At 41.2% G+C, this 23,596-nt stretch overlaps 1 protein-coding gene across 8 annotated transcripts; it reads right to left on the bottom strand.

The window, feature by feature from the left end:
* Nucleotides 1-23,217, bottom strand: NUB1 (negative regulator of ubiquitin like proteins 1). 8 transcript variants are annotated; one of them, XM_087917015.1, is made up of 17 exons: nucleotides 23,072-23,190; nucleotides 22,668-22,801; nucleotides 14,769-14,875; nucleotides 14,520-14,637; nucleotides 14,269-14,436; nucleotides 11,964-12,022; nucleotides 10,790-10,860; nucleotides 10,446-10,640; nucleotides 9,168-9,256; nucleotides 8,908-9,014; nucleotides 7,157-7,343; nucleotides 6,535-6,642; nucleotides 6,183-6,335; nucleotides 4,546-4,692; nucleotides 4,000-4,092; nucleotides 1,953-2,145; nucleotides 1-811 (listed from the first exon to the last, which is right to left on the bottom strand). In XM_087917015.1, the coding sequence occupies exons 4-17, from the start codon at nucleotides 14,634-14,636 to the stop codon at nucleotides 639-641; spliced, it is 1,860 nt and encodes a 619-aa protein (XP_087773141.1). In that variant the 5' UTR covers nucleotide 14,637; nucleotides 14,769-14,875; nucleotides 22,668-22,801; nucleotides 23,072-23,190; the 3' UTR covers nucleotides 1-638. The 8 variants fall into 8 exon arrangements, with proteins under 8 accessions (XP_087773141.1, XP_087773144.1, XP_087773145.1 ...); XM_087917018.1 differs by having other exon boundaries at nucleotides 22,668-22,831; nucleotides 23,072-23,179; XM_087917019.1 differs by having other exon boundaries at nucleotides 22,668-22,808; nucleotides 23,072-23,179.
* Nucleotides 23,218-23,596: the final 379 nt, after the last annotated feature.

Here is a 23,596-nt window from a genome sequence, read left to right as displayed (position 1 = left end):
CGTGATAAATGTGTTTTTTATTGGTTAGTAATGCATTAGCAAGTGCTTAGAAAAGGAAAGTATTTCAATTCCACACACAATAGATTTACAATAGTATTAAAAAAGGAAGGAAATAACTCCACAAAACTGCTCTACACACGAATCCTTATTTCTAGTGAGAAAATGCCAGGGCTTATGTCATCTTAGTGGGATTCTACTCAAGGGCTGCCCTACTGAGATCATTCGCTGTTTTTTAAAAAATTCTATTGTTGTGAAGGGGTGCAAAATGGATTTTATTCAAGCTATGATTTAAATAAAAAAATTTACATCAACATATTTATATAGTGAAGTGTTCTACAAAAATACTTCTGTAAATATTTCTGCTCTACAACTGATAATACTGGCCAGTGGTGGCTTTAGATCGCAGTTAAATAGACTTATTTTGCATGCCAACGTTTCAAAACTATGCAGCTAATTAAGGCATCTGGAAAAATATCAGAAAGCGACCAAACCTTAAGCTCTGGACTGGGACTAAATTAGTTTCAGTTAAGTTAGCTGAGTTCTTGAGTTCTACGAGACTTAAAAGCAACTAACTCTGCCTGATCCAGCCCCAAAAACCCTGAAATACATAACTGAGGTGCAGCCTCTCAGTCTTGTCTCTACTTAGAAGGGATCTGCAGGTGTCTTATATAGGACAGGTACTCATTAATGACAACTTCCTCTTCTTCCAAAGTTAAGTCCAAGTAATCTTCTTCATGTTCTGGAATATCTTCTAAGATTTCACTGACAGCATCCACTTCCATGTCTTCATCGGTCGAAGCCCCAGATGTGCCTACAAATACACGAGAAACGAAAAGTTCACAGAGAGCAGAATTTCACTTCCTGGGCTCTTTTAATCCAGCCTCGCCACAAAGGGCATCTTGCGCCATCATTTCTTATCTCCTCTGTGAAATAATGGGCTTAATCAAACTAGAAAATATCGGCTCAAGATTTAAGACTGTTCCTAGTTTTGATGAAAATCAGTGAAAAATGGAAACACCGGTAGTCCTCCACTTACTCCTTTAGTGACCGTTCAAAGTTACAATAGCACTGAAAAAAGGTGACTTATGCCTCTTTTTTCACACTTACGACCATTGCAGCAAATGTAATCAGAATTCAGACGCTTGGCAACTGACTCGCATTTATGACAGTTGCAGTGACTTTTGGACAAGCGAAATCAATGGGGAAGCCAGAATCATTTCACAGTCATGCTACTATTTCAACAACTACAGTGATTCACTTAAACAAATGTGTCACGAAAGGTCGTAAAATGAGGCAAAACTCACTTTACTCTCTCACTTAGCAACAGAAATTTTTAGCTCGTTTATGGTCATAAGCTGGGAACTGTCTGTATAGGTAATCCTCAAGTTATGCTGTAATTGAGCCCTGCAATTATGGTAGCAGTTGTGACGGTTGTAAAAAGGGTCACCAGGTGACTGGACCCAATTTTACAACCTTTTTACATGGCATTAAGTGAATGTGGGAATTAAAGTTAACCCATTGTTGGGACTGGGCTGAGGGTTACTGGCCCAGATGATTTTCCTGTCTCAGATGACAACACAATCCAGTTTCTATCCTGGTGCCTTAACCACTAGACCAGGGGTTCCCAAACTTGGCCACTTTAAGACTTGTGGACTTCGGCTCTCAGGAATTCCTCAGCCAGCTATGCTATGCTGGCTGAGGAATTCTGGGAGTTGAAGTCCAAAAGTCTTAAAGTATGCCAAGTTGAAAATCCCTGTACTAGACCAAATTCACTTCACGTTAAAGTCCAAGTCACCAACGCGTGGGCCTCTCTGCAGCCCATGGAAATGCCAGTTCTTCCACCAACCCCGCCTTCAATTGCCACATGACATTAAGAACCTTCTCGCCTCTCCTGGTTCGCTGCCTCAGTGTGTCCCGTAGGCTTTCTGTCATCCCTGAACTGGGCCTTTTACCTGCAGAATCCGTAGGCGAGTCTTTGGATGAGCTGGATTCATTGGAAGTGGCGGTGCTGTCCGAAGGGGTCTGTAAATCCGCTGGGAGGGACCCCCCATAATGAAGAAGAGTCTGTACGGCCAGCTGAATGTTGCCTCGGAATATTTTTAGAGCTTGCTCTACAACGCCAGGATTAAAGCCCATGTATACCAGCTAGGTGAAAACATACATTAAGTCACATTTTAATCTCCTTCCAAGAAATTTAGTATTGGCATCTTTCTCTCAGAAGAGACCTACTTCCTAATACGAGATGGAAGATAAAGAAAGCCGTTTAGAACTTCAGAGAGCGATGGAAATGTTAAGGGTGAACATGAACACAACAGATTCCAAGCCCTTCCTCAAGCCCTTCCCAACAGGCAGAATCCCAGATCCTCAGCAATGCCCGTCCTGACTGGGGAATTCTGGGGATTGAAGTACACACGGTACACGAAACCCAGCTCTGAGACCCATAGCAATAGCACTAAGGCTTATATACCGCTTCATGTGCTTTCCAGCCCTCTCTAAGCGGTTTACGGAGTCAGCGCATTGCCCGCAACAATCTGGGTCCTCATTTTACCCACCTCGGAAGGAAGGAAGGCTGAGTCAACCTTCAGCCGTTCAGGATCGAACTCCTGGCAGTGGGCAGAGTTAGCTTGCTGTGTTCTAACCACCATGCCATCTGATTCTGGCGCTATGCTGGAGACAATTTGAGAATCCATAGAGAGTCCTTGCTTATCGATTGCCTTGTTTAGTGACTGTTTGAAGTTACAATTGTGTAAAAAAATCCCTCTGCTTTGCGATCAATCACTGCATTTGTGTCGATCACAGTGTCCCATGTTTATGCTATTTGAAGGCTTCTCAACCAACTTGCGAACAAACTTCCGTGGAGAACATGGAAGCAAAATCGAAAGTCACAATCTTGTGATGTTTCGCTTAATGACCACAATGAGTTGTTTAGTGCCCAAGTAGGAAATGATGCTGTAAGTCCATCATTGTCATTGATTTACCCATTTAATGATTGCAGTGCTTAACTATTATCTTAATTGGGCTGCTAAGGGAGGATTACATACATATATACACCTTTCTTCCTTCCCTCCCTCCCTCTCATCATCCATGCAGATTAAGGTGTGAATTTATATTCCAATTTGCCAATATAAAGCAATGGGTGAAAGATTATGTGGCCTTATCTGCTACTTAAAACAGGAGAGCTATGCATCTAGATGAGGGCTGTCAAATTCACGGCCTACAGCCTGGATGCGTCACACACTGGCCACGCCCATGCCCGGTTTAGCAAAGGGGGGAAAAAGTTGTGATGCGTCACGTGATGCTGCTGTGCGACACAAATTTGACACCCCTGCTCTAGATAGAGCCATGCTCTGCAAATGGTCTGCTTTAGATAGTTTCCAATTTAGTTTCTAAATCTAAATTGGATGCAAGGTCTCAGTTTCATGCGCTCCCAATGGAACAGGGACTAATTTCAGAGGATTACTGGGCACAAAAACAGCTGGTCGATGTGAACCTACCAGCTGAACCTGGCAGCTGAAAAGAGGGACAAACAGAGCAAGATCAAGAACGTCTACCTAACAAAGGATGTTGTAAAGTACACGAGCAACTGGAAATAACTGCAGAAACAGAAACAATGCCAACAAAATCACTGGTACCTGATTAAGTTGCAGAGAGGATTAAGATAGCCACCCTACCTCCTTTGGCTCACATTATTTTAGCATTTTTTGACATTAAAAAAAAATGTGAGCCAAACTCGATGAAGAAAAACTGGGTTTCACCAAACAAGGAATTCTGACTAAAACCAGGACTCTTTAAAGCATTTCTTACAATATTGAGTTCTTCCTTGGTCACACTGGGATTTTTTTGAGTTGCAAATGCTCCCGTGTACCCTCCCAAGATGCTCTGAAGATGGGATGAGTAACTTGCAGCAAGTTGGAAACTGGAAATGAACAAGACCTCAAGAGAAGAACAGAACAGAAAACAGGAATTGCACACAGCACACGGGCTGCACTCCCGACTTACCTGTTCAATACTTTGCTGGGGAACCTGAAAGTCATCCCCTGGCGTAGAAGCATCATCACTTGGTAACAGCAACTGGGGATTATCAAGTATAACCTAGAGCAGAAAATGAATAATGTGAGAAACCAAACCAAGGAGAGTTATCCCAAGATAGTACAAATAGTCCTCACTTTATAGGCAGTCCTCGACTTATGACAAGTTTTATACACCGGTGCCCGGTCTTTATATTTTGTGCCACAATTGTTTAAACGAATCCTGCTTCCCCACTGACTTTATTGGAAACCTCCTGGAAAAGTCATAAATGACATCTGGGACACTGCAAACATTGGAAAGACGTGCTGGTTGCCAAGCAACCCAATTTTTATAATGTGACTGTGGAGATGCTGCAACAGTTGTAAGTAAAGGACCGGTTTTAAATCACCTTTTTGAGTGCTGTCATAACTTTAAATGTCATTAAATGAATGGCTGTAAAGCTGAGGAGGACTCGCCTAAAGCAAGCAATGCTTTGGCCTAATGAGAACAGAGGTAAGCACTAGGAGTCACCGTTACCTTCACCGCTTCTTCAATGTTCCCTTGTGACTTGTGAAGTGCCTCTCTGGCTGCTCGCTCTGAATAGCCCATGCTTTTCAAAGAGTTTATGCCTTCCAACCGCTTTCTCCTTTTCGCCTTCTCCTCCCTCCGTATTTGAGCCTTCTCCTACATGAGAACAACGGTTGAGACATTTTTTTTCACTATTCAGCAAAACTGTGTTTCCACACTCAACTTTTTATCTATAGATTGGTTCTTAACTTTGAATGCATTCCTTTCGACTCTGTGCCAGATCACAAAGTCATAATCTTAAAATCGTTGCCAATTTCTAGCGACCACAGAGATAAAAAGATTTTTCTCCGTTTACCCTAACCGGGTATTTCAACGGTGTGCTCATAGCACTATTTTATCTCAACGCTGATTCACGTATCAATTGTGAAATCATCTAAGAGCTTCTTCTCTAAGAATCCAGACCCCTCTGTCAAAACAACTCAGCTGTTACGTTGGAATATTTAATAGAATGTAATATTATAAAGTTTTGTTTGAGCTTGTATGTTTTCATTAAAACCCAGAAACCATGCCTCGTTTTGCTTTCTTTAGGCCTTCTTAGGCTGGCCTTCTTACTCCTTGCTGCTCACAGGCCTTGAATGAAGTTTATCCAGGCAAGAGAGATAACCAAGAGAAGAAAATATTTTGCGGTTCGGGGATGAATTGTGGTGTCCTTGGTGTTCTCCAGCTTGATTGTTTTCTTGTGGATATCTGGAGGAAAGCAACCAAGCTCAGAGAGCGCCAGATGTCTGGAGGGAAGAAAGCAACCAAGTTCAGAAAGCGCCAGATGTCTGGAGGAAGAAAGCAACCAAGATCAGAAAGCGCCAGATGTCTGGAGGGAAGAAAGCAACCAAGTTCAGAAAGCGCCAGATGTCTGGAGGGAAGAAAGCAACCAAGTTCAGAAAGCGCCAGATGTCTGGAGGGAAGAAAGCAACCAAGATCAGAGAGCACCAAGGACCCTGAAGGGAGATAAGGCCTACATTCCAGAGACAGTTTACGCTTAGATAAATGTATTCTCAGAAAAGTTAAGAGGCCTTGGTAAGAAAGGGAGGAGGAAGACCTTTATTTGGAGTGATACTGAGATGGGAAATGGGAGACAGGGTAAGGGAGTGTACCTGATTTTAACGTGCATTATCTGTGCTGGATAGAGGGGGCAAGCTGGCCACTCATCTGTAACCACGTACTGTTGTTGTTCTTAGGTGAAGAACAAAGAGCTTAATTTCATGCAACTTTTTCTTTTTTTTAATTCCAGCTCAGAACCGAACTTGGTAAGGAATAAATATTGCAAACCGCTCATTTGGTGAGAAAATAGGGGGATTCATAGGTATTTCAGTGCAAACAGAGGACAAACTGGCCATTTCAAATTTGTAAGAAAACCAGAGTTCTGATGTGTGGACTTCAATTCCCAGAATTCCCCAGCCAGCTTACTGACTGGGCAATTCTGGGAGTTGGAAGTCCACACACCTTAAAGCCGCTGAGATTGAGAAACACTGCACCAAATTCTTGAAATGCGAAATTTTATTAACGGTGCGCTATTTTCTGTACCCCAGCCTGCTATGAAATTGCCTGGCATGCTTCCTGCCCCTAAAATACCCCTTTTGGCACATTACCTCCCTCCTGTTGGAAATATGATTGGCAGCATGCTCCAAATGGCCGTCGCAAGCTCGTAGACCAAGGCGAGCCTCTTGAGCAGAGAAACCCAGAAGTAACAAGCTATTGACCTTTTCTGGGTCTATGACCAGTTCTTGGAATAAGCTATGTGCCTGCAAAGAAAGAGAGAGAAACAAGCAAACAAGAGTGAATTACAGAAACTGGTTGCTGTTTAGAAGTGCAGTGGTGAAACCATCATGCACCATAGTGCTGATCCACTGTACTCAAGGAGTCATAATCCAAGGAATCCCATGGGTAGATTTAAAATTTTAGGAAAGGATTTTAAACCTTGATAGGAACACGAGAACTCACTTTTTGAAGACATTCGGCAGCTTCTTTTTCTTTGCCATTGTGATAATGGCTTATGCCTTCAAGCAGGTAGAGCCTCAAGAATAAAGCTTTCTCTCGCCCAGAGCTCCCCTGGAGAAAAGGGAACGTTTACAAAGGGACCTCTCTCAAATCACAGCATCACAAACCAAGTCTATCTATCAGAAATCACTGATATCTGAGTGGGATTAGGAAACAAAAAATTAGAAGCCCATCTATACAAGGATCACCTTCCAACCAGTTTGGTGCTGATCCGGTGAAACTTCGCAGAATGAAATGAAATGATTTTAACAGGCACACCGTCAAACGTTTCTGATATTTTTGGCTTTAAACATTCAAATGAATGAAGCTTTAGGAATAAATACTCTTTTCCAGCACATCTTGCTTAATGTTAATTCAATGTAAATGAGGATATTTATTAGTAAATTTACATAGGTGGCCCATCTCACAACCCAAAGTTACTCTGGGGACTAGCTTGCAACGTGACTAACACCCCCACTCCACCCGGCCCGAAATATAAAAACACTGAAGTTCTTTTTCATGTACTTAATATTCATTCAATGGATCGGAGGATGGGGGCTCATTAAAACACACGTAACCAGCCTACTTTTATGGTGACCAGCCTTTCATGGTGCTCTCCGTAACACTTTCTGAAGCAGTCATGGGCGGCCAAGAGCTTTTTCTCAGCATCGTCAAGGCACTCCAGTTGGCCCAAGTGGAAATAGCACCAGACGATGTCCAGTTGCAGCACGGCGTAATTATCAACAGTGGTGAGGAGTTCTGAGGCACATTCACTGGAAAGCAGAACATATTGGACACAGGGGCTATGGAGCTGCTGAAATGCAGGTGGAAATTAAGAGGTACTGGGGGGGGTGCAATAGAGGTAGTCCTCAGCTTACAACAGTTCGTTTAATGACCGTTCAAAGTGACAACAGCCTAAATAAAATAAAAACGTGGCTGGCTGCTAGCATGTTTAGGATGACTGCAGTGTCACAGGATCACATGACCGTCATTTGTAACTTTGCAAGACACCTTCTGACGAGTAAAGTCAATGGGGAAGCCGGATTTGCTTAATGGCCAAGTGGTTCATTTAACGACTGCCATGATTCGCTTTACAAGTGCGGCAAAGAACGTAAGAACAGGTGTGACTTGATTTTAACTGCCTTGCTTGGCAACAGAAATTTGTCTCCCAATTGTGATTATAAGCCAAGGACTATTGGTACAGCCACACATCATCGTATCAGGGATCTCGCAAGCCAGGCGAATAATGGCAGGATCCTGTACTGAACATCTGCGGGGCAGGGTGAGTGAAATAGAATGACAGCAATGAAATCCCCAAAGAAGGGTATGGAGCAGCAATGCTACCCAAGACATAGAGATCAGCCAAAATATAGACGAGGGAAGTGCGGAATATGCCCAACTCCGAAAGAGACACCATTGTGTCAGCTCCTTTCTTTCTGAGCCACAACAACACAACTTTACAGAAGTCTCAGGTACCTCCAGGCAGACTGGCTAGAATGGAAACGGATCCCAAGGCTATTAGGAGGAGCTGAACTGGTTTCGGTCAGGGATGCTTAGAGGGTGGATCTTTGAAGTCTTTCCCACAGCTTCTCTGGAACTTTATACTTATATTTTGAGTTTGTGAGGTTCACATTTGGGCTGGGAAAGAGATCAATATGCAACCTTGTTATGCCCTTATCTCCAGACTCGCTAGCACAAGACGTCTCTTTCTGTTTCCGAGTACGGACAGCCTTCGAGTTACAACTACAACGGAGCCTGGTAATTACGGTTGCCAGTTGTGACAGTTGTAAAGTGGGTCACCATGTGACTGGGCCTGACTTTACAACCTTTTCTGTAGTGGTGTTCAAGCGAACCTACTGCTGCCTAGGAGTCAGTTTTTTGCCAGGAGCCAAAAATAAAAAATGGCTTCCGGCAAAACTGTCATCAATCACAGTCAACTAACTATGGGGCACCATAAAGGAGAGCTGGTTGCTGAGTGATCAAAAGGCAATCAGGATATTGTTTGGAACTCGAGTCGTTAAGTAGCTTTTGTAACTTCAGATGGCCACGTAACAAAGTTCGTAAGTTGAGGACTACTTGTACTGGGTTACCACTTTCTGGGATTGTTGGTTCAGTGACAAAGTTGCCAACACAGTTGAGGTCAAGGCTAGCTTTTAAAGCTTCTTTCTATTGTTGTGGGCTAAGCACATTGGGAAATGACAAGAAGAGAAGCGAAATGTTTTTGGGCCATTTTAACAAGTACATAAAATTGCTAGGTGAAGAAGCGCTGTAATTACTGCTGAAAGAAGCTTTGCAAAAGGAAAGCGAGATTTCTTTCTTTCTTTCTTTTTTTTTTACCAGAAGAATTTATCTGCATCCAACAGGTACGGCAAGGCCACAGCATATTCTTTTTTTTTGAGGAAAGCTCTGCCCTTTTCATGGTACCCCATGGCAATTAAAAGAGCCTGCAAAAACAAGGAGGAGGCGAAGAAACCTTTTACTCATAACAAAGCTTAACAGTGAAATTGTTTTTCAAACAAAACAGCCTTGGCTGCCAAGCAGGATGGGGGGGACGGACTAGCGGGACAGAGCGCAGCGTTTGCAGAATTCATGCTTACTTTTTTCGCTTGGGGAGGAATCTGGATAGTTCTTCCAGTCTGGTTTGCTATGTCTAGGTAAGGTACGTTGTCTGGGTCGAAAGAATTTTCTATAAAAGAGCACGTGCACAGAAAAAAAACAACACGTTTCAATAAGCTTGACTTATTTTTAAATAAATAAAAAGTGAAACAACCTAAATTTTGAGGGTCACACAGACCTTTCCCCCAATATTTTAATGAAGATACTGGAGACACACACCCCCAACGTTATAATCAATATTTAAAGTGGCAGAAAAGACACAATTTTACAAGTGCAGCATTTTTAATGAAAATGATTTGAAAATCTTGCTTTATGTAAGCTCAGTCTTGGAGGATTGTGCCAGCAAACTACTCAAAGGGATAGGGCGGCCATCAGCCTGATAACAGATGAGCAGTCCCTAAATAATTGGGGATGCCTATAAAACTGGACCACAATGACCGATCTAATCCCCTCATTCTCTATTTATAGGCAAGGATTTTCATAGGAGTTTTCCAATCAGGAATCTTGTGGCATCCCAGAGGTGGTATTCAGCAGGTTCTGACCAGTTCTGGAGATTCTGAGTAGTTCAGAGAACCAGCAAATACCGCCTCTGACTGGAGATTTTACAGTATCCTTCCCTGCCATGCCCACCAAGCCACGGAACCAGTGGTAAAAAAAATTTGAATCCCACCACTGTTGCATCCCAAAAGGCTGAATTTTTCAGTTTCTCAATTAAAGCTTTGTAACAACGAATACTATTTTCCTCATTCAAACCCTCCATACTTGTGAAAGAAGAGTTGCTTATTTTACAAAGTATGGGATGATAGTTCTTTCTATCAATAATAACTCAATGATTAGCAAATCTTTTTGGGGTGGGGTGGGGAGGAAGCAGGAGGAGCGCATTTAATCTGAGCTGACCTCGCCACTCTCAGTCACACAAATTTACATGTTGATTCTGGATCAGTCACTTTCTCTCAGCTCGATCTACCTGACTGGGTTGTTGTTGTTGTAGCCAAAAAAAAAAAAAAAAAAGGTCTGGTACTGAACTTGAACAGAAGTGCATGTCCAATGCTAATTACTACTAAATTGGAAGGAATGTAAGAAGGGAAAGACCAAGAAAATCATGGTTGGATGGAGTTGACAAGAAATTTAAAGGAAAAAAGGTGGCATGAAAAGCGTTGGACGATCTGAAGGAAAGAAGAATGCCTTCCTCCTCTCTCTCTCTCTCTGTGTGTATCGTACTCATAGTAGTCCGGGACTCAAGGAAAGAGTTCCTTTACCTCTTTCAGCAAGTATTTCTAGGCCCCTTTTCGTCCTCTGCATCCTTTGATTGATCTCTTTCTTCTTTAAGGCCTCTTGTTCATACTGTATCTCTTCTTCACGCATTTTTCTTCTGGCTTCTTCTTCGCTCAGCTTCAGCTCAAGCACCATCACTTTGACATTGTGGGTGACTCCCTGCTCTTCCAGTGTCTTCCCTGAAAAATGGAAACCAACTGGTGTTTCAGGTGAAATCAGCAGGAGGACTTCTGAAGTAGAAACTTCAGTGCATAGCCGTAGGAACAACTCTGTTCAGAAGAGGAATAAACAATTATTCTGATAACACGTTTAGGCACAAGATACGTACCTAATTCCAGTTGCTTCTTGTTTATGATTACTTTAATGCAGTTTTCTTCAAATCCGTATGTCTGTGCTATTCTGGAAAGAAGCACAATAGTTAGGCAAAACAATCCAACAATTCAGCTAGGTACCTTTTGAAAAAAAAACAAAAAAACCTAACTTTGCAAAGTTATCTCATATCAATAGTTTTTTTATTTATAATTACTTTAATGCAGTCTTTTTCAAATCTATATGTTGGCGCTATTTTGGAAAGAGGCACAACAGTTAGGCAAAACAATTCAGCTTCATGATTATACCGCTATGTTTCTTGGGGGGGGGGGAACCCTAATTTTTCAAAATTATCTTTATACCGGTTGCTTCTTATTTATAATTACTTTAATGCAGTTTCAGTGGGTGGTAAAAGCAATTCAGCTTCATGATTATACAGCTATGCACTTTTTAAAAAGCCAATTTTTCAAAATTGTTTTAATACATCATGATAGCAACCAAAGAGCACCATTTCGCAATCTTGATAAGAACCAGTGAAAATCCTTTCTATTTCTGAAAGGATAAAATAACAGGGTGAAGGATGATGCATTAGCCAGACTATTCCACTTAATGACATCAAAGTCACAATTCCAGACACACTCCAAGCCCACTGCTCTGGAATAAACATTTTTAAAAATAAACAGTGTATTTTAAAGGTATATCTTTTCATAACGCTATATCTACAGACCTTGAGTTATGACCCTTTGTTTAAGAACAATTCAAAGTTGCGGTGGTTGCAGAAAAAGGGATTTATGACCCATCCTCTCTTATGGCCATTGCACTACCCACCCACCCTAATGAATGTAATTTGGGCCCTTAATGGATTCCATTTACAACCAGTTGCAGCATCCTGTGATCACATGGCTGCAATCTGTGCTCTTCTGGCCATGTGATGCTTTATAATGTGACTTATAATGGAAATTCCAGTCACAATTGTGGTCATAGGTGGAAGACTATCTATACCCTGAAAATCTACTTCTACAGTCAAACTGAGGAACTGGTAAAATAATTTTCTTCTATGTTTATACCCTTCTGAGAACAAACATACACAAATGATCTGTATGGCATGTATGGTATGATATCATTATAGTATGCAGTTATATAAAGTAAATTACAGGATCTTTTAGCAAAGCACTTAAGTGAATGGTACTTACTGGGATCGCAGCTCTTTGCCTGTGATAACCAATTTGGTTTCCAGTATATTCTTTTGCATCTATGAAAAACGGGAAAATACTGATTCATTTAAAGGTGATATAAAAGATTTGGGGTATTCAAGCATGTTGGTCTTATTTACAGAGCAGCACTGCTATATTAAACATTCAATATTTTCATTTAGGAATTGTGGATATTGTTCTGATCAGCTTAGCAATATATTCTTTAACATAAATTTGGTTTCATTCCACTCCTTCCTAACTTTTTTCATTTTTTTTCTTTCCAATTTACATGCATTAGTAAACACAGAGCAAATGGGAATCTTAATATTCAGTCTAGTCCTATATACATACATAAGGCAAAAGAGGGGAAAGAAATAAGAAGAGAAAGAAAAGAAATTGCAATGAACAATGCAAACCTCAACTCTAGAACTAAGGACTGTAATTATACCCATGAAACCTGAAAGAAAACGAGGAGAAAAAGAATTCGGCAGAACAAATCTATTCACAGACATTCTTGAAAATCTCTTCACTTGCAGATTGTTCCTGATATTGGTCCTATTAAAGTACAAGAAGCATCAATTTCAAGTAAATACATGTACTTTGTTTTTAAAAATTCAATACTGATAATCTTTGATTTATGACCACAATTGGGACCAAATTTTGTGTTGCTATACAAGGAAGTTGTTCAGTGAGTCACACCCATTTTTATAACCTTGTTTGCCAGGGCTGTTAAATGAATCACTGCAGTTGTTAAGTAACCAGGTAGTTGTTGACCTGATCCAGTATGCCCCATTGACTTTGCTTGTTGGAAGCTTACCAATGGTGATCATGTGACTCTGGAACGCTACCTGCAACTGTTGTAAATACATGATTGTGAGGATGTCACTCAAACAGCTCTGGTTTCCCAGCAGCAACAGCAGGAGCAACAACGCACCATCATGTTGGCTACACACACCATCATGTTGGCCTATCTAAAAAAAAGCACTTGGATTGTTCTCCTGCCATCATTAAGTACAGGAACTTTTTTATGGACAGCGTTTTTAATGAACCACTGAAATAAAATGTACGCCATAATAGTGAAGATAGTGCCATGCCTTATTCCCGTTAAACGAGCATTCTTTTTAATGTGAGGGCTGGTGAAGTTTTCAGTCTTAGCCAGACATTGTAGCCAAACGCATTTCATTGCTTTCATTCAATAATTTCATCTGGAGCTATTTTCCCCTAATCAATTGCCTTTTACAATCCTGGGAGGATGAGCTAGGTTTTACTAGTGTTTCTACAACATGTTTATCTATTATTACCTTAATCACTGCTGAGACAATTGACTAAGTTTTACGGTAAACACAATCACATCAGCTGGGTTTGCCTAACACACATTAGGTTAAAATGTAGACAGACATTTTCTGCTTCAGTGTGTAATGAGAACAGAACTAACATTTTGCCTTGAAAGTTTGCCTCCTCTGGGCTTATGAAAAAAAAGACAATTCCAGGGGATTCCTACCCTATTCTCTTACACACAAATAAAACTAAGCAGTCTCCGTTTTTCTGGAGAAGGTGGAAGGAAAGAGATGACCAGAAGCAAGATGACTAGGCTCAAGTTACAGTAGCAAAGGGGGCGCTGTTGGAACAGCTGAAGGGCCAGGCTGAGGAGAAACACCCACTTGATAGCATATAACCGATCAATGCAAAGTATCCCCTCTCTTGAAAAGTCTATAATGTTGGGATAGAAGGAAGGAAAGAGAAGATGAAGTTGACCAGCAGCAAAGGGGATGGACTCAGTTAAGAGTGGCGATGGGGATGTTGGAAGAGCTGACGGACAGACTGTCAAAGAGAAAAGTCTACCTATAAAACTACTAAGAATCAACAGTGGCCTAATGACGTGTAGCTAATCAACGGTATCATTTATTCGTGTAGAAATGAATTATAAGTAGTCCTCAGGTTACAACCATAAGGCAGCCCACCCAATTTTTTACATTTTTTTTTATGGTGGTCCTTAAGTGAACATAGTGATTGTGAGTGAATCTATTGTTCGTTGTGGGAGCCGTTTTGCTAAAAAAACCCGCAAGTGACTGGTTTTGAGCAAAACTGTCATAAAACAATGGCCATATGACTGGTGGTGGGGATGCGACCATCAGAACTGTGAATCCGGCTCATCCGGCTCTGGAGGTCATAACTTTGAATGGTAGCTAAGCAACCAGTTGCAAGTCAAGGACCACCTGTATTATCGCTCAATATTTGACAAAAATGCACAGGCCTCAGGCACATTTGACGGACTTTCTTTAGATAACAGGAAGCAGCTGCTTACTTTACCCATCCTTGAAGGTAAAGCTACTTCAAGGGTCGCCACGCCCGTTGATTTATAAGCTTCGTTTCCCATTCCTCTCTCCACAGCTTTGCAACGTATTTCTTCCAGGAGAGCTTCTATTTCATTGCCGTTGTAATTGAGCCTGGCTGAATATTGCCGGGTGAGATCCTAGGGCAATAAAAACGAATCTGCTAAGAATACAAAACGCCATAAAAATGGCAGGACACAACAGGAGTGACTTGCTAGCTTACCTTCAGCTCTTCTCCAGCTTCTTGGTTGCTGTTGGTGTAGGGAGGCTTCCATAGCTGAATTTTGTCTTCACGCAAGTAATTTTTCAGCTTCGCTAAAAGGTATTTGTTCTGTGCCATCCTGACATTAAAAAACAAACAAAAGGAAAACATCAATCTTGGTGTGAGCCTAGTCCATATACCGGTAGTCAACTTACAACCCCTCGTTTAGCAACTTTTTGAAGATACTATGGCATTAAAAAAGGAACTCACAACTGGTCCTCGCACAAAGGATTGTTACAGCATCCCCATGGTTGTGTGATTAAAATTTAGGCGTATGGCAATTGGCATGTGTGGCTACATCATTCTCTGAAGCTTCCCTGGACAAGCAAAATCAACAAGGAAAAACAAATTTGCTCAACAACCATGTGATTCACTTAACAATTGTGGCAAAAAGGGCCATAAATTCAGATGTGGTTCACTTAACAACCATCTTGCTTAGCAACAGAAATTCTGATCCCAATTGTGGTGGTAAAAGGAGGATTATTTTATAACATTTCTATCAAAGGAACATGCATCCCACTATATTTATTTTTATACGTGTACATACAGTTTCCAAAAACCTCTTGATGATAAGTGAATAATTCAAAACTACTATCCCGTGACTTCTCTTTCTTGTGTTCAGAAACAAGTTTACTTTTATGTGAAAGTTCACACACTGTGGAGAACAGTAAAAATCCTCCTAGCATCCCACTATCCTGACCCACAGATAAGAAGGACTTTCTGTTCATAAGATAAACTAGAGGGAACTGAGTAGCAAGCAGCCTGTCAATAGGAAGCACGTTGGTGAATAATGTATTATGTTTTTTTTATTTATTTGCTCATGGAGTTGTCCTCATTTTACAAGCAGCAACTGGCAGGGTACAATCGTAAAACCTCACCCTCTGAAAGAAACTAACGTATGTGCCCACTAGAGATGGGTGCTGAATCCAAGTGTAAAGAATTCATGCTTTCCTTAAGGGGACACATTTTTTAAATTTCATAAAGCTAATCAAACTAAAATCTTAGCCATTTTTTATAAAGCTAGTTCAATTGTGTACAGCGAAAGTTTGTAGCTCAACTGAAATGTTATTTAGTTTTGGTGCCTTTGAGTCAGTTTTTGACTCCTGATGACTGCCTGATATGTCCTTGGAAGTTTTTTCTTGGCAATGTTTTTGTGGTTTGCCTCCCTCCTTCCTGGGGCTGAGAGAGGTCATCCAGCTGGCTTTGTGTCTAAGACGGGACTAAAACTTGGCTTCGAGCACTGATGGTTGAGGAATTCTGGGAGTTGAAATTTAAATTAAAATTACAAATAATCAGAGTTCAGGCATCTTAAAGTCGCCAGGGTTGAGAAACCCTGCACTACCCCAAACCAGGTTTCTAGAATGAAATACTGGAATAATGCTACATTTATCAAATTTTGTACATTGCATTTTGATCTGCAGAATCAACAGGTGACACTTTGCAATGCCAAAGTCCAGGAAGGCAGTCCAGAAATCCCTGGAGATTAAAAAACCAGCTAAAAGCCAGCTGAAAAGTTCACATAAAGAACAAAACAGAAGTTTTATGGGCAAACATTTCAAGCCATTTTTTTCCAGAAAAATTCAGTCCTCATGAAAAACAAAAAAAATTCTGAGGACTGCAGCTGTCACTACAACTCTGCCATTTCTGGTCTTCTGCGTTTTACTCTCTGCCAACAATCCCAGTATGATCCAAGTGGATGCCATGTTTTACAGATGTAGCCCATAAAGCCAGCCAACATTTCTGTTGTTTTGGAGTTGAGACGCAAGAAGGAAGCCAGAGAAAAGCACTGACTGGTCCTTTTGCAGAGACTCTCCCAATCACCATGTGGGAAACCAGAAGGTCAGCAGCTTAGCTTCCTTCCGTGTTACCCATTCCACCAACTCTATGATCCTCCTGCCCAGCTGTGCCATTATTCTTTCAGCCAGATCAGGAAATGGGAAAGTACCCCTCGAGCCAGGCAGATCTCCCAAGCAGCTGACTGAGGAAAGGAAGCCACCTTAAAGGGCAAACTTAATGGAAGGGGAAGAAGGAAAGGATACAGAGAATGGTTGTTGGTTATGGGCCCAGCAGAGAGCACAGTCTAACTAACCAGGATATACCAGTGAGAGTTTTTGGGGTGAGTTGCACATTACTGTAAAACAAACTGTTTGTTGAATAGTTATTTATCTGAAGAGCAATGGCACAAGTAAATTTGCCAAGTCTGTCCATGATATCCAGACTAGATGGAACAAACTATGTTTCATGGTCAATGAAATGTAGTTTACTGCTTACTAAGAGAAGGTTTGTGGGACATAATAACAAACCCACCAGATGTATCTAACTTTAGATCCTAATGTAGAAGAGGATGCCAAAAAGATACAAGACTATAAACGAAAGAATGAGCAGGCTTTGTGCATCATAGGTCTCACTCTCTCAGACCAGCAACTCATTCATATTCGTGGAGAGTTAAATGCTGCAAACTGCTGGGAGATTCTCAAGAAGATTTATGTTCGAGACAGTGTAGGAGCTCATATCAATCTTACACGGAAGCTGTTTAGAACACATCTTGAGAAGAATGGAGACATGTTAACTCATTTAAACTGTATAAAAAGCATTTTTCAAGAATTACAAGAAAAAGAGCTTATATTTAATGAGTTGCAACAAGTATACATTATACTGTCTTCTTTGGATCGAAGCTATGATGATTTTGATGACTGCTTTAGAGGTATTGCCAAAAGACAGTTTATCAGTAACTGAGATAACCGGCAGGCTATTAGAAGAAGCCAGAAGAAGGAGTGAACGTAACCAGCTGAGGGAAGATAAGCCTAATAAAGAAGAGAAATTATCTTCAAAGCTTGAAAGAAACCAGCTATAGTAAGTAAAGCACCCGGAAGAAGAGAATTTATCTTCGACGTATACACAATTAAAAAGTGTTTAATTGTGAGGCAGAGGACATTTGGCAAGATTCTGCGGAAAGGAAAATGCCAGAATGTAAAGAAGCCAAAGAAATCCTTTGAACCAGCTAACATACAGCAACTGTGATGTGAAGACGATTTATGGTGGTGGATAGTGGTGCATCCTGCATCACCAGAAGAGATAAGACAAAGTTTAAAAATGTCCACAAGCTCTCAGCATATATCACTCAGAATGGCTGGCACCTCAAGGCCAAAAGTGAAGGTATTATATATTGTCCATGTTTAAACCAGAATATAAAATGTGTATGTACCCACAGTTAAAGATGAACTTACTTTCTGTAAGAGTATTAGATAAACTAGGTTGTGGTTACATTTAAGGATAATAAGTGCATACTGAAAGGATAAATAAAGGGTAACTGCAGCTTTAAATGGAACATTGTATGTATTACATGATAGAAGAAAAGGGGCACAGACTGTATTTAACAATACTCGGGCCTCATAATGAATGTATCCATTTATTGCAGAGGCGCTTAGTGGCAAATTTAAATGCTAAAACGTAAGTAGAGTTATTGATGGAATAAGAAAACCCTGTGATAAATATTTATGCTTGTAATGTCTGCTGTGAAGATAAGAGTAAAAATATTGCCTGCAAATAGGCTAAAATGGTTTCAAAACTAAAGAACCTTTAGAAGTAGTATTTACAGACATTATAGGTCCAAAGAAACCCAGTATGGGGGTGCTAGATATATAGTGAGCATTATGGACTATTATTTAGATATGGGTTTTGCTACCTAATGAAAAGCAAAACTGAAACATATCAACATTTCTTCAACTGGTTAAAGTTTAAGAAAGAAAGACTAAACGGCAACTGATAACCTTTGTGAAAGATAATGGAACTGAATTTGCTAACAGCAAATTCAGAATAGATTAAAGGTAGCTGAATAGAGCACAAGAAATCTGCACCATACAGACCACAACACAACGCATTTATAGAGAGAGGCCAAACACTACAGGCAATGGTTAGAACAATGTTAACTGATTCTGGGTTACCTGACTTGTGTGGGGGAGGCTGCAATGTAAAAGAACAACATATTGAACAACGTGGTTAACTCAACTACTGGTGAATACCATTCACCATGTGGCATGGCAGAAGCCTGATCTGAGTTACCCACACATTTGGGTACCAGCATGGGTGCATATCCTCACACAACTCAGGCGTAAAGGGCAACAACAGAGCTAAACAATTTTTTCTTCGTTGGTTGCCAAGCTAACCATAGGGCATATAGATTTTGGGAGAGAAAGGCACATCTATGTTAAGTAAGTGCCAATGCCCAATTTCTAGACTACGTGAGGATGGGATAAGTTAGAACAGGATAACAATAAAGAAAGTGATTATTGAATCCACTATGAAATCATTAAGTATCCCTGTAACTTTAAAAATAAAGTAAGAGAGAAGTACAGGAAGAAATTCAGCCCATAGAGAAGAAGAAATAGAACCAATAAGCTCAGCATGATGAGAACCTGACAGGTAGTAATTCAAAAAAGTCCTCATACAAGCCCTGTAATTCCCAGAAGAACTACACGTATATCTAGACCGCCTGATAGATACCAGACTAAACAGTATGCCCGAGTAAATGATTCATACTTTGTGGATGAGAAATTAAAAGGTATCCTTCTAAAGATAAGGAAAGTTGGTATGCAGCAATGAATGAGGGTGAAATCATGAAGGATGTGAAAGTATATGTAATCACTTAGATTACCTGTAAAATATAAAACCGGTAACAAATGGAAGGACATAAACTGATAAGGATGGAAATTTAATCCATAAGGCAAGATTAGTAGCCCAAGGTTTCAGACAAAGTGCAAATGACTATGATGAAGTATTTGCACCTAGTCTTCAAAAACAGCAACATTAAGGCAGCATGCCTTAGTGTGGGCAGCAAGCAAGAAATATATAGTTAACCATCTAGATGTGGAAACTGCTTACTTGCATGCTCCACTAAGACATACTGTATATATGAAAAAGCCTAGTGGATTGAAAGGTGAAAATAATAATGATTGTTGGTTGTTAAAAAAGAGCCTCTATGGTCTTAAACAATCTGGCTATGAATGGAACCAGTATATTGTAAAAGAACTGAACAATATAGGGTTTAAAGCTGGTTTAGCTAGTACCATGTCTGTTTAAGAGGGAGATAAATGGGAAAATATCATTATTATTATTGTTCACTGATGATATTGCTTTGATTACTGAGACTAATGATGAAGCAAATAAAATTATAGCATCATTAGGTAAGAAAATAAAAATCAAGCAATTAGGGGAGATAAAGAGATATCTAGGTTTGAATATACTGAAAACACAGAAAGGTTTTAAGATATCTCAGGAGGATAAGATATCTAAATTGCTAATAGATTATAAGATGGAACTTTGTAAGCCTGCAAAGACTCCAATGAGTCAAGATATTTGCAAAATGGATGCTCAAAGTCCCAAGTTTGATAAGGCAATATATCAATCTTTGATTGGTAGCTTATCATATATTAGCAATTGGTCAAGGCCAGATATAGCTTATATTATTAATCAGCTGGCACGACATAATAATGATCCGCTTCAATGTCATTGGAATGCATTGAAGAGAATCTTAAGATATCTTAAAGGAACATTACACCATGCACTGTATTTAGAACCAAAAGGTGATCTCATACTGAGTGCTTATGCAGATGCTAGTTTTGCATCAGAAAGAGACACAAGAAAGTCGACTTCAGGAACAGCCATAATGCTGGGTAAGACATTAATAGGTTGGAAGTCAATAAGACAACAGCATATAAGTTTGTCTACTATGGAGGCAGAATTCTCCTGTTTATCCCTATTATGTACTGAATTCATTATGTATAAACAAATGATGAATGATATGGGTATAACTGTAAATTATCCAATAATTGTACATGAAGATAATCAGGCAGCAATTCAAATGGCCACAAATATTGCAGTAAAAACTAGGAGCAAGCATACAGATTTAAGGTACCTAAACGTTAGACAATCTGTAAAGAGTAAAAATGATACAGCTGGAGTACTGCATGTCGGAGGACAATATAGCTGATAATTTTACTAAAGCCCAAGGTGCCATTAAGCACCTAGAGAGTTGTGAAAAGTATGGGTTCAGAATGTAAGGGTATTATATATTTATATCACCCAAAAGGGGAGAATGTTGGGTATATGAATACTCCAACTAGGTTTGGGTGAATAAATGTATAAACCTAGGTTTAAGTGTTTGTAGCTTTAAGCACCAAACTCCAATATAATTTGATAATTAAGGGTGCGGTTGCAAGCAGCAGTAATAAGGCAGTGAGAGAGACGTAACACCTTCCTGGTGTTACTGGTCTCTGGTTACTGTTTTCCTGGTGTTACTGGTCGCTGGTCTGCTGGTCTCTCTGATCTCTGCTACCTGCTGTTTCCTACTGTTATGAGACGTCTGCTTGTTGGCTACTGTGCAAGATACCGTTTCTACTGAACAAAAGGACTGTTTACTTGGTGAGCTGTGCATACTCAGCGTTGTCTTCGAGAGAAAGGTATCGGAAGGAGAAGATTTACAAGCAGATAAGAACATTGTACTGACTGTTAATAGACTAGGTAACTGGATGGATATACTGGATAATGACATATGGACTGAATGACACTTCTTAATCTCTGTGTGAATTAAATAACTATTTAAAAACTACAAACAGTGTTTTTGTCTCCAGTGTGTGTATACTCTTGGGCCCAGCCTCTCTCTCATTTGGCTGCCTGGCTTGACTGCTGCTGTGCACTCTGCTTGGGGGTTTGTCCCCAAACACTAACAATGGTTTCTGGAATTCTTTCCAGCGCTTAATAGCAGCTTTATTCTGGACCACATGACTGGAAGGGAGAAAAAGAGGCAGGGGACTTGCAACAGATCACAATGATCATCACCATCATCATCAATAATTCTGATGATAGGAGACGGTTATTTGTCCCAGTGATGATTCAATTATGTAGGACTGGTAGAATATTGGAGAGAATAATATATTATTTTTCCTTTTCCACACTTGGCCTGCTTTTCCCTTACGTAAGGAAAATTGTGTTATTTTACTATCATTTTGGCATCTTCTTGAACATATGATCCCAACTGAGCCCAAAGTTTCTGTTGCTTAGTAAAACATTTGTTAAGTGAATTTTGCTCCATTTTGGGGGCACAGCTGAATCTGGTCTCCCCATTGATGTGGCTTGCCAAAAAGTTGCAAAAGGGGACCCCCTGACTTCAGGAGACTGAAGTGAAACACTGACACTCAAGTGAAACACTGGCATTCAGGACACTGAATTGAAACACTGGTCAACTGACTCATGTTTATGATGGTTGCATCATAAACATGAGTCAATTGACCAGAGTTTCAATTTTCATCATGTTACGATGCTGTAACGGTTGTGTGTGAAAAACGGCCATAAGCCACTTCTTTCACAGTGCTGCTGTAACTCCAAATGGTCACTAAATGAATTGTTGTAAGTCAAGGACTACATGTAGTGTGGGCTGCCAGACACCCAAAGATTAATTCCTAGCTTTTTTGTCCACCTTAACAAATGTTATTCTGGTTGTTTTATTATTATTTTTTCATTATTTCACTCTAGTTACCAATATCCTCGATGCTTTTATAAAAAACGGTAATACCAAGGAAAAAAGAGTTTGTTGTATGATGGGCAGCTATAGAAATACCTCAAATAAATAAATAAATAAATGGTTTGATTTGGTTAAGATGCTTTGGAAGGTTTTAGTTTGTTCACTGAAACAATGCCCCGAGCAGAAACAAATTATCCAAAATTATATTGTACAGTTTACATAGGTAAGTTGGGGGTGTATGGAGTGGGGGGCGGGGGAGAACAAGTGACAAAAAGTGTTATTAAGGCAGTGTTTCTCAGCCTTAGCCACTTTAAGATGCATGAACTTCAACTCCCAGCACCCCCCCAGCCAGTTGTACTCGCTGGGGGATGCTGGGAGTTGAAGTCCAAGCGTCTTAGTGGCTGATTGAGAAACACTGCATTAAAGGCATCACGACACACCCACCCCCCCCACCCCTGAAATTCCTAAAGGGCGGGGTTTGTCCCGATGGCAGTGCCAGTGCAAAGGGGTGGGAGGGGGCGGGGCTTGCCTGATGTCATCACGGCGCAAGGGTGGAGCTTGCACTGTGACGTCACGACGCAAGAGGTTACCTTTTTGCTGTGATGTCACGTATCTACTTATATGGACATGATACGCAACCTCGCGGGGGGGGTAGGAAGAGACACCTGTCTCTTCCCACGGCCCCACCCCTGTCCAAGAGGGCAGATCTTGAAGTCCAGCTCACCTAGAGGCTCAGGTGAGACAAAGAATAAATCTGAGGGTATATAAATAAAGGGTAAATCCAGCCCCTCCATGAAGGATCTCCAGCCCTGCGCTCCCTCTCTCTCCCGTCGCTAAGAGAGAGAGAGAGACAGAGACAGAGCGGGACGCCGGCCGGCCCTGAGCTATCCTCATCAGCGGCTTATTTCACCCCGTCCCTGAAGGGAGGAAGAAGACGGGAGCCTCAACCGCCCAGGACCTGTCGCCCGCGGGCGCCACGCACGCCCACACTCACCTTCGCGAACTCTTCTCAGTAGCCGGCGCGCGGGGCCCTGGTGGGGTTGCGTGTGTGGGAGAGAAACTTCGAATGGCTCGTTCCGGACGTCAGAAACGAAAGCGAGAGAACGCTCCTGCGCTGACGGCGGACTCCGCCCGGGAGAGGGGGGCGGGGCGAGGGGCGGGCACGTGACCGGCGGCCTGGAGCCCTCCCGCCGCCATTTTGGAGCCTGTCACCGAAGGTTCGAGTGGGCATGCGTGCGCGGGAGGGGCGGGCCTGGCTTTCTGACTCCTCCCTCCCTCCCTCCCTCCCTCCCTAACCGCTGCTCGGTTAGGAAACGCTTTCAAGCAGGATTTCATTCCCCCCACGATTTGCAGGAGGCTGTGGCCCTCTAGTGGCCCTCTCCGGCAGTGCAGTCCTTGAATTTGGGATAGGACTCGTTGGCGGCTCCTTTTAAAGCAGAGGAGCGCCAAACTTGACAGCTTTAAGACTTATGGACTTGAACTCCCAGAATTCCTCCTCCAGTCATGCTAGCTCAGGAAT

The sequence above is a fragment of the Pseudonaja textilis genome, chromosome Z (genome assembly GCF_049901715.1).
Source record: "Pseudonaja textilis isolate UNSWEBS1 chromosome Z, rPseTex1.2, whole genome shotgun sequence".
NCBI lineage: Eukaryota > Metazoa > Chordata > Lepidosauria > Squamata > Elapidae > Pseudonaja > Pseudonaja textilis.
This window is presented reverse-complemented; position numbering and strand designations above follow the sequence as displayed.